This window comes from Harmonia axyridis, chromosome 3, assembly GCF_914767665.1.
Source record: "Harmonia axyridis chromosome 3, icHarAxyr1.1, whole genome shotgun sequence".
Classification (NCBI taxonomy): Eukaryota; Metazoa; Arthropoda; class Insecta; order Coleoptera; family Coccinellidae; genus Harmonia; species Harmonia axyridis.
In genome coordinates this window covers 7,056,704-7,068,916 of record NC_059503.1, presented here as the reverse complement: position 1 = coordinate 7,068,916, position 12,213 = coordinate 7,056,704, and the positions used below count along the sequence as shown (strand labels likewise).

The window sequence follows — 12,213 nt, the reverse complement described above, 5'->3', positions numbered from 1 at the left end:
GTGGCCAAAAATGAATACTACCCTTGTTAGTTTCTCAGAAAAAGAGATCGAGAAGTGGGTATCAGATTTTGTCTATCTCCTCTGGTTCAAAAGTTGTAGTGCTAAAACATCGAAATTTGCCCACCCTGTACAAAGAGATTCCACCTATCATCGACACTTTACGAGTGGACCAACAATTACTTCAAAATCGGAATGGGGCACTCAAAACATTAATAAAGGGCCGCCGCGATCATTTAAATTTCGTCCGATTCATCATCATCAAAAAACCATTACTCTCGTGTATCCATTATCCTAGCTGGCCTTTTTCAGTGCCTCTTCTTCTTCTTCCTCCTCCCGGCCTCTCTTCATCTCGACGATTCGATGGGCTCGCCGACCACAACGCACGGTGAACACGGAAAAAACTGGTAACGACTAACAACCTGACCGTAAGAAGTGGCACAGAACATCCACGTTGCTTTGCGTCTTGTAAGTCAAGTTTCTTATGGGGCTACGAGGGACCAATTCGAGTGGTATTTTAATACACCCCTTTTTTGAGGCGACCGCCTCACCATCCATTGAATTCCTCGGGGGAATCGCGCATATTGCCATCATATGGCGCGTCGACGGCCAGAAAATCGAAGAATTATTCAGTACAAACCGTAATCGAGCTCTATGGACGTCGTAGAGTGATACGATTTAAAATTCTATGACCTATTACGTTCGCAGAATTTCAAATGTGTCGATCATAGAACGTGACGTCATACGGACACGGTGTACAACAAAAGTGACAGTCAACCACAGAACTTAATAACTTGAAGCATCACGAATTGCAGCGAGGAGTATTTTAGAGTTCGGAGTGAAGTTGAAACGAAGCTAACAAACGTCGAGATAGTGATTCAAGAATCCGAGTGGGCCGAAAGGATTATCTATTATCTAGTCTCTTGGCGAGTGCTCAACATGGATGGACACGCCCTTCCTCTCTTCACCTCTCTCTCATGTCGACCATCGAACTATTCGAACGTGCTGGAAGATATACATGATGGTACTGCGACGTTGTCTTTTCGTACTTTCGGCCGGAAATTCTATGCCCCTCTCAAATCTGTGTTTTCTTTGTGACATTTACTTTTTATGTCCGGATATTTCGATGCGTTGAAAATCACACCGATCATAATAGTTATTTATAATACAAGTGCAGAAGGCATTGATATTCTTCCACGAGTTCAAAATTCAAAAACGAGCCACGAAGTGGCGAGTTTTGGAATGAACGAGTGGTAGAATGAGCTTTCTGTACGAGTATTATACATTATTTTCTCTAATTCATTGCATTTTCATTGAAATTAATGAAATATTTCCATAAATATATTTTAGTGATTTTTGCATTGAAAAATGTTGGTTGGCAGAACTGATTTCTTTAAGGCAAATTGATGAATTGACAGATAAAGCCGTGGCGGAAAGTTCTGAGTACCAACATAGAATAATAAAATATAACCATGAAAACTGTGCGTTTCTGATATATTCTCGCACGATTTTGTTCTACAAGATGTGGAAGAATGAACGGAATAACCACAGAATTAGAGAAAAGTAATTCTCATCAAATTTTATGTTTCCCTTCCTGAAGTTCAACCAGAACGATCATCGAACAATACTAGGTGTTCTTCTTGGCTAAATAAGTACTAAAACTAATATTAATTTATTCATCACTGCTCACTAACTGAATCTTTATAATAATTTGAATTTTCCTGAAAATTAGTAGAGAATTGTTCGAATTTTTTCTCGAAATCGGTAGCAGATACGAAAAAACTATAAGAAACCAAAAACTGTGGTAGTGGAGCAAAGTTTCTTTTTCTATTCTAAACTACCAGTGGTCCATCAAAAAAAAAAGTCCTGGAGGAAAGAAGCAGGCGGTGTTCCAATAAACATATCCACTGTATATTTTCATTCGAAACTAGCTTATCACATGATGAAATCTATCAATTGGAATATCTATACCAAATATAGATTGATTATCTTTAGAAAGAAAAATGCTATGGAAAAAAACTTGAAAACACCAAACTTCAACATCTTGTATCTCGAAAACAAAGAGTTTGACGGAAAATGTTCAAAGGACTTTATTTAATGGTGCAAGGAATCTGTCATTTGCGTTTGTACCTTCCAACACTTTCCATACGGGTGGCAACACTGCGCCAACACACATCCGATCAAAGTCTTCACAGTGGGCAATGCTGACCCTACGGTAGTTGGATACCATCGACTGAAGAACATCTGTTCATTTCTTCCATTCTGTACCGTCAAAAACATCCCAGGTAGATCGAAAAATGTACCCAATACCAGCTACTTAACAAAATGAATTGATATTACTACAAATGCGGTCAATTTCGGTCTTTGTTATAAAAATCCTAACAGCTGAAGGCAATGACACTCGCGTCAATTATACCAACCCAGAGTCATAGAAACCAACATTTCCAATCTCATCTACGCGTCACGTCAACGCTCAATTAAGACGTTTTTTGTCGGTGTTAACAAGACGTCATAATCGCCAAGAGATACGGTCTGTTCGAAATGTCGTAGGTGAAACGCAACAGAAGCTGTAGTTCCCATGGACTGGAATCCATTTCCTGACCAACAAGGATTACTGGCGAGCAGACTCGTTAGACGGGTCAATAATGATCGACTTATAAAATAACCACACGCTGCAAATATGAGAAAAATGGCGGGTTACGCATTCGTCATGTATAAAGAGACGTATGCGGTTAAATCCTGTCCCTTTTTGCGCGAGAAATCGCGAACGAACTGCCCGTTTATCAATTTCCGAAAGATCGCAGCCTCAGATTTATGCAAGAGAAACAGGAAACAGGCCAATTAAGAGCGTTATAATATAGGGTAATATAAAGGGTGTTTTTTTTTAGAGCTATAGAACTTCAAATTGCAATAAAACAACGATGGATTATTCGATTGACATGTATTTCATTTATCCGCAAGATAATCTTGTGGCATTATATTTTAAATATGATTTCTGGCATATGACCGCCACGGCTGGCTCGGATGTAGTCCAATCTGGACGTCCAATTTTCGATGACTTTTTCCAACATTTGTGGTCGTATATCGGCAATAACACGGCGAATGTTATCCTCCAAATGGTCAAAGGTTTGTGGTTTATCCGCATAGACCAATGACTTTACATAGCCAAACAGAAAGAAGTCTAGCGGTGTTAAATCACAAGAGCTTGGAGGCCAATTCACAGGTCCAAAACGTGTAATTAGGCGGTCACCAAACGTGCCTTTCAATAAATCGATTGTGGCACGAGCTGTGTGACATGTTGCGCTGTCTTGTTGGAACCACAGCTCCTGGACATCATGGTTGTTCAATTCAGAAATAAGAAAGTTAGTAATCATGGCTCTATACCGATCACCATTGACTGTAACGTTCTGACCATCATCGTTTTTGAAGAAGTACGGATCAATGATTCCACCAGCCCATAAAGCGCACCCAAACAGTCAGTTTTTCTGGAGGTAACGATGTTTCGACATACACTTGAGGATTAGCTTCACTCCAAATGCGGCAGTTATGTTTGTTGACGAAGCCATTCAACCAGAAGTGCGCTTCATCGCTAAACAAAATAAAATGGACGTAGTGCGCGATACGTATTCCGCACAGAACCATTATTTTCGAAATAAAATTGTACTATTCGCAAGCGTTGTTCAGGCGTGAGTCTATTCGTGATGAATTGCCAAACCAAACTGAGAATAAATCACTAGACAGTCTGTTAAATCGGTCGCCATCTTGAACAGTAATGCCAACTTAATTTCCTATACCTCGAAAAAAAAAACACCCGTTATAAAGTGACGTATGCGGTTAAATCCTGTCCCTTTTTGCGCGAGAAATCTCGAACGAACTGCCCGTTTATCAATTTCCGAAAGATCACAGCCTTAGATTTATGCAAGAGAAACAGGAAACCGTGGTAGAGACCGGAGCAATTAAGAGAATCATAATATAGGGTAATACATAAATGAAGAGTTGGCAACACTTAAAATATTCTATGGTCGTATGAGATTTTCATCCTCTGGGATTTCATAGAAGTCTGAGTCATATATTTTAGGTTCACTTCCGCTGATGTTGGATTCACGGAACAAAAAAGCGGCTCGACAACTACCAAATCCGCCTCTTATTAAATCACCTATAATGAGGGGTCTGACCTCAGGAAATGACTACAAATATCTCCATGAGAAAAGAAACGTAAGACAATGGCTATAATCAAAATATTAATTTTTTCGTCTTCGACCAGTCCGTTCCATTAAGCGCAAAGGTACCCGAAGGGGTCCATGGGTTATCCCAACAAACATTCATGCAAGTCACTTGGCGGCTCTTAGAACCGATCCTAAAGTAGCCTCGGTATCTATTATTTTCCGAGCTAAGTAGCCGGTGAATTAAATTTTTTTTTTCGTCATCGCGATAATGATCGGAATCACGAATCACTTTCAGGTAATTTCAACATTAGCGTTTCGTGATGATCGGAAAATGGGTTCCACAATGCTCCTTTATGAACGCACATCAAAACACAATGTTCATGGCGAGTTCGCAATACGGACAGAAACATATTTCATAGAAACCAGCTGGGGGCATAAGAAAGGAATCTCTGTGTTCTCGTAACATTCGTTCACGGTATCATGGAACGCAAGAAGCATAGAAAACATACTCGTTGACATATTTAGAATGTGTGCCTGAAGCTTTTCGTCGATAGATATTATAATAGAATCAGGGAATTCATTGGAATAATTGAGATACGATTGAAAAACCTTTCAATTTTCAAAGTGATCTTAAACAAAAACTATAAATTTTTTAATAAAAAAATTAAGTAAGTTCATTCTAAACTTCCATACGAAACTTTCTTCCAAAAATATAAATATAATCAATCGAGCGATATCTGCACATATTCAAAATGAATCTGCACTGAAGAACTAGTGAGAAAGGTAATGTACACCATTAATGAGCTTATCGAGTTAGTGTCGACACCATATACTCTATGCATCTCAACGTAACAATTTTTAATCATAGAACACAAAGTGATCTGACCTTCACAGAACCGAAGAACGGAAACATAGAAATATTCTATTGATCCACGACGGTATTAAACGTCAAAAATTGAACGTCCAGCAGTCGGACATCCAAATTGAATAAGAAACAATTACTTCACTTCCAGCGGAAGTGTCACTTGAGTCGATGGATGCAAAGGCGTCATGACAACAGACCGAGATTATCAATGACCGCTCATTAGGGCCCATTACCACGCTATAGGATGATGCCCGTTCACACTGTGTGCACTTGCCGGAGAACAGTCAGATGTAAAACATTCGGTCCAGGCCTGACCCTCGACTGAACCCGAAAATAGAACAATTATTCGTTATTGAATTGAATTGCCCTCAACCATAAGCGACCTTCGGTTCGAATTGACACTATTGTCATAGCAGCGTAGGGGAGGGGCGAATGACGTATGTCACATTAGAGTAAGATGCATTTTGTAGGGATCTCCTGATGCTGAGCTGTTTCGGCAACTATTAATCAAAATATGTTCAAATTTAAAAGGTAAAATTGAAAGAGGTTGCCTAAATGCATTTTCATTTTTTACCCAACATGGATATACAGGGTGTTCTGCAAGCTCTATGACAAACTGTGACATTTTTTTCCATGATCCGATTCGATTTCATTTGGAAGTTACAAGAATTTGAAGAAAAAGATTTTCTTGTTTAAGTAAGAAATACAGAGTGTTCCCAAATTGTTACAAACGAAAAGGACAGATTGCACGGATCATTTTCAGAAAAAAATGTTCTTCAAACATCGGCCAGCAAACTATTTGTTTTCGAGATACTGGGTATTGAAGTTTGACCAGTGGTAGTTAAGATAAATGTAAAAAAAAACTTTGGTCCAGTACTACACTTTTTGGCTCGCTTTTTGGTTTCTTGAGTTTTGTCGTATCGATCTCGAAAAAAAAATTTCAAACAATTCTCTAGTAATCTTTAGGAAAATCCAAATTATTATAAAGATCCAATTAGTGTAATTATTTACTATTTACCCAATACGTAACGAAGATTAAAGATTTGATAAACTGGTATACCTAATCATCACAAAAAATTAGGACTGCAAGAAACACCCTGTATCTATAAAACAATGCGTTTGAGGGTCCATGTTTATGGGACTTTTCTTTTCGTGAAATTATCCAAGGAGTCTCTGCCCACTGGTTTAACAGAGATGGTAAATATCAATCTAGATCCAAATAACTATTTATGAAAATAAGAAATAAGTTGGTCAAGTTGATTAACAATGGTTGCTACTAGTGAATGCCACTAATACGTCAATCACAATTATCACTCTTGAAGGTAACTATGTTAAAGAATAAAGTTAAATTTCCAAAAAAAAATTTATAGGTTGGCACCACTTACTGTCAAATAGAATAAACGACTTTTACTGAAATTTTTCTATATGGCTCACGTCAAATACGTATAAACTGAAAAAATCGATCGATTAATACAAAATCTAATTTCATAAAACTAATACGATTCCGAAGATCATCATATAAATAAAATTCGACAAAGGCAAACTCAAAAACCAAAATGTTCATCGTAGACCAATAATCATAACATTGGCAGACCAAACCAAGCTAGTAAATCATAGAAAGCAATACGTCTCTCCCCAACTCTATTGTCAAAGCCTTCTATCCATTTCAGAACATGTGCTCCCTGGCTCCATCACGATAACAATATGGATTGTCGAGTTTTTAATTCGACCCAAAGAGATCCTCTCTCCAATTGTACACACACCGTCTCTACAGGATCACCCTAATCTAATTCATCACTCCGTTTGTTCGACGCACCATTCTCTATATGTATGGACGTCGTTGTATTCATTTTACGTTTTTATAAACATCCACGGCAACTCGACACATGTGTTACGTTTTTTTTTATTTTCGAGGAACCACTGCTGCGTATCCTTGTGTGAACCATAACATGTGGCCATGAAGAGGAAGTGGTGTATGCTTAAGCTATTACACTTGTTTTGGTTTCCTACGGGACAAGTACTTTAACCAGACTTTGTTATTTCAAGTCTTTTATCGTTGTCATTGGTTGAATGCTTTAATTTCGATGCTCCCCTTACAAACACAGAGATAAACCAGAGAAAGAAATGATAGAAAACACATGGTCCAAGTATTACGCAACCACAGAACATTATGTGGATTAAACCCAAATGTAATTTCCAATTAACACCTACTTATATGTCGACTGGTCAACGTTCCGTATCAAACGATGAGAGCTTTTGAGCAAGACTGAAAGCTTTTTTTTAACCGTCGACAGTGAATTTAGTAACGCTTCACGATGCGAGAAATTTTTACCACTTTAACAGATTCACAACAATTACAACGTGGTTTACCTGATCGTTGCACACCGGTGATCCTGCTCGATATCTGACGTTAATCAGGTTGTTTGGTTAATAAATATCGCAATTTGCTCTATTAAGATCGGATGGTGTGAAAACTGCTTTAAAACCTGATCTATATCTAGACAATTGGCAACCATGCAACCACAGAATTTTACTCTGTGATTCGAAATGTTTAGTGCTACAGATTTAAGATTCTGTGATAAAATTAAATGGTGATTAAAGGAATACTTACTTGCAAAATGAGTCGCCTTTCAGTGGAGACAAACATGTACCCCCGTTTTTACAAGGGCTTGGCGAACATGACACGAAAGCTGAAACAGAAAATCAATTTTGTAGTTAACCAAGATTCTACACATAATGAAACGTCACGTCCGACCACAGAACAAACAAAATTCCGGTAGAATATCGAATCACGGTCGAAAAAAAAATCGTTCCGCGGACCACAGATGAATAAGATTCGGTGTGATCACGAATATTCCGAGAAAACGAGGCAAAATTAAAGACCTGTAGGTCAAAAGTCACGGACATACGTGAGGGGAATGAGATGTTACAAGAACAGGAGCAATTGAGGCCATTAAATTTTCGAGATGAAGATTGTGGTCTGACCGTTTCGGGTGAATAATCCATGGGAGAAGCTGAGAGCTGTCGAGGTTGGGTGTAGCGATCTACAGGTGGTTCGTAAAATGATTTTCACAGACCATGGGATGCTCGAAGTGAAGCGCTTAAGGTTTTTCGTCAATTTACTATTGAAATTTGTAGCATATGAAAATTTGGAACCGAGGAGCATTAATTGATGCTCCAATTGCAGCCTTGGAGACCACATATTCATGTCTCTATACAGTTCTGTAATCTCCAAGGAAGCATGGATGAACGAACGCTCTAAAGTTCCTGTCAGTGTTTTTCTCATTTTCTTTGGATATTCTTCTTGGATTTCCTATGAATTAACACGAAATTTTGCATAAATTTTGGAAATTGTTTTTTAATATAACGGGTTTTTCCAATAGGAATGATACAATTTGAAATGGTTATAATATAATACACATTGCAGACATAGTCAACATTTTAAATTGGAATTCCTATTGGAATCCCCTGAATTAAATACTAAAATAATCAAATGGAATTCAATGCTCTTATTTTTTTTAACTGAAAGCATTCGTCATACAAATGAATGATAAATAAGAAGAAAGAAAGGATGATATGAAATTCACCCTAAAATGAATATAAAATATCCTCTGAATGAATATTTCAAAAATAATTATTAGATACTTTGCGAGAAAGTATTTTTTAAATTGTATCGTTCCTCTTATATAATTCTCTATACAATATCTATTTATAATTATATTAATTTGATCCTGATCGGATCTGTAATGAAAACCAAACAATTCTCAAGCAGCATTTCGAATAGTTTGAAGTTGAACTCAAAAAAATTATCAAATTATCACAGCTCTCAGACTTTTGATAAAAACCGTTATAAAAAATAATAACTTAGCTATCCAAAATGAATTGTAATTTATAAAAAAGGGGAAATATAATAACTGTCATTCTATTTCAGATTTAAAAGGAATTTCTATCAAGTTGACCCTGTCAATCCAATATTGGATTGATTTTTTGAAGGAGTACCTATTGTACATTTTATTAGATTCAATGAATAGAAATTCCCTCTTCAGCTCACATGATACGTGGCAGTCTCCTATTTATATTTTACGATTAAAATTGCGTCAAAACAACTTTTTTCAAAACGCAATGAAACTCATTCCATAAAATAGATCAAGAACTTTTTATTTATTTTTCAATGCTTACTTTGCATTCATAAAATAGAATCAATAGCATATTGAAATGGATGTCCCAATATGTCCTTGAAATATTCAAAAGGTTCAGTAGAAATAATAATATGAATGTGTCGACGAAATAATTCGTTCGAATCAGAATTGGATCTGAAAATTAGTGATAAATAATAATAGAAACCAATAATTTCGAGTAATCAGTTCGTAAAAATGACCAAACACCGAAAAATGCCAATAGTTGTTGAACCCAAAGTAAACAGGAAAGTAATCAACTGATAAAGCCTTCGCTATTTGACTAACCTCACAATTATTTGCATAATTGTACAAATACGGCACCAATAATCGAAAAAAAGAAACTGTCGAGTTCCAGCCTGTCGTCGAAATGTTTGCAGTCTCTTTATCAACGACTTTTTCAACGGCCCCTTCTCTCCTTAAAAATCCCCGAAGAGTCAACATCCATCGCCTATTTTCCACATCTACGTATTTGCAAAAGTTTTTTTCTTATAAAGATTAGATTACCAGATGCACTTTCGTCAATTTGCACTTTTAATCAAAGAAATTGCATCAGTTCCATAGATAGACAAAGTAATGACAAACATAAATTCTATATTCCAGGCATAGACGATTCTGAAAAGAAGGAACACGGTGGAAAAAAGACAGAACGTCTCTACCTTGCTCGTTCATTCGCCTAGCCTCCTCCCATAACGAACGTCGATCTTGCTTGGAAGCCGCTTGCAGCTGCTCTGTCGTGACGTCACCCCTTAGCCCCTTGCCCCTCCAACCACCGCCAAAGCCCTACGGTACTAACGGTTCCGACAGGTGGCAGCTGTCTCGCGCCCTGCACGGGACCTAAGCAAAGCACCCTACGTTACAAAAGAGGATCGTCGCCCTATATAATTTCGGCCTCTAAACTAGTATAGAATTGTGTTCGAAGATTTACGCTTATGGGGAAGATGCTGAAATTTTAAGGTCTTAATATTCGAGTACACGATAAGATTGAGAATGATGAAATGTTTGGTGAAAATTATACAGGGTATGGAAAGTGTTCTTTAGGTATACAGGGGGTTCCTAAATTGAAGGTACAAACGAAAAGGACATAGGTATTCTTTGGATCGTTTTACGGAAAAAAGTACTATAAACACGGACCATCAAAAGCTTTGTTTTCGAGATACAGGGTGTTGAAGTATTTCACAAGTTTTTTCTCATAGCTCCTTTCCTTCACAAGATATTCGACTTAAATTTGGCAGAGATGTTCCAATTTGAAGTTTTCATCATGTGATATACTAATCTTCAATGCAAATCTACAGGATGATATTTTTTCTGGAACAGTGCCCGCTTCTGTCCTCCAAAACTTTTTATTGGTGGACCACCGGTGGTTAAGATTAATGTAAAAAGATCCAGTGGTCCAGTGTTATGCTTTTTGGTTTTATGCAGTTTTGTCGTATCTGCTACCAATTTCGAGAAAAAAAAAATTGAAAATTCTCTAGTAATCCCCAGGAAAATCCAAATTATTATTAAGATCCAGTTAGTGAGCTGTGATGAATAAACGAATTATAAGTATTGGTACTTATTTACCCAATATGTATCGAAGATTAATAAAGATTCGATAAACTAATAAAGACAACACAAAAAAATAGGACTATAAAAAACACTCTCTATCTCGAAAAGCGTTTTTGTTTATAGAAATGTTTTTTCCTTAAATTATCCAAGGAATCTCATTTTCCTTCATACCTCCAACACCCTGTATATTCGTTTGAAGACATGCTTTTCTTACTTTTTGAAGAAACTCGTGTAAATTTGGATTTTTCGGAGTACTTAAATTAATTTTTTATTTCCTTGTTCGAAAAGTGCACAAGCAGTATCACACCCACTACAGGCATGGAAGAATTAAATATTTGCAGACGTTTCATCTGGAATTTAACAAAGTGCTCCGAAAGAATTCCAATTTACACCTTGATCCAGAGATCGTTGCTAAAGCTGGAGAAGGCTTTCTTCTTGAACCAAACAGTAACACATTATTTTCTTATTAGAATATTAGGTTTGAATATATTGAGAATTATGATAGAATAAGGAAAATAGTTGCGAAGAAAACTGCCAACAGTTCTCAATTTTCATCTCCCAGAATAGCTCCAACTGTTAAAAAACACTCCAAGTTTCATTCGAACCAAGTCAAGGGCCATCATTGAAAAAAAAGGTAAGAAGAAGAACAGTCGAATCGACAAAGAATCGCAAAGCAGAGAAAATAAACCATCGAGTTGTATTTCCTTCACACCAAACTGCCAATAAAAATGCCTCTTCTCCACCAACCCAGATGCCAACAAGCATACCAACACACCCGACTCCTCCCAGATCACATCGAGCATAAAGATCAGACAGATCAGGGATGGCAAAGATAACCATGTTTTTCACACTGCCGATATCGTTTCCGCGATACGACAAAATTAGTACGCAATTCGGGCGATAAAAGCGCTATAAATCGAGCCTGCCAACGTCCGGAATCCCAAGCGGGCATACCAAACCGCCCGGATTCCAAGTTGCGGGACTCATTAGATCCTATGCGGCATACGCTAAGAATCCCGCAGATGAACCCCATCATTTCCTCGTTAGAATTCCGCGTCTCCACGCTAAACAGGGCAATTAAACCGAAGTTAACAAACGATCTGAACACAGGCAAATGGCGGCCCGTGCCGATTTGTCCATTATAACTGTACGCGCTCTATCCAGGGCCAGCCTGATGAAGCCATCCGGGATGTACGGTCACTTATGCAATCAAAGCGATGTGTCGAGACCGTCTCTCCCGTGCGGCTACTTTATTGCCGCTTTGGACATCCCTAGAAAGGCTCTAAGCATATCGTTTCGAGATTTGGTCACCCCTGGATTGATATTCTATGTCTTTCAAATCATAGAAATGTTTCGATTCACAGAAATAATGAAAATTCTATGACTTTTAACATATGTTCAAATACTACTAAGGTAATGAGCTGGTAATCATTCCTTTTCTATTACCAAAAGCATAATTCCT

At 37.6% G+C, this 12,213-nt stretch overlaps 1 protein-coding gene across 2 annotated transcripts in view; it reads right to left on the bottom strand.

Moving 5' to 3' along the window:
* Window positions 1-12,213, bottom strand: part of LOC123676036 (neurogenic locus Notch protein) — an 82,572-nt gene that overhangs the window by 67,447 nt on the left and 2,912 nt on the right. For both annotated transcript variants that reach the window (XM_045611682.1, XM_045611684.1), the window contains exon 2: window positions 7,640-7,718. In XM_045611682.1, the coding sequence (XP_045467638.1) occupies window positions 7,640-7,718 (79 nt within the window). The remainder of the gene's footprint in view (window positions 1-7,639; window positions 7,719-12,213) is intronic.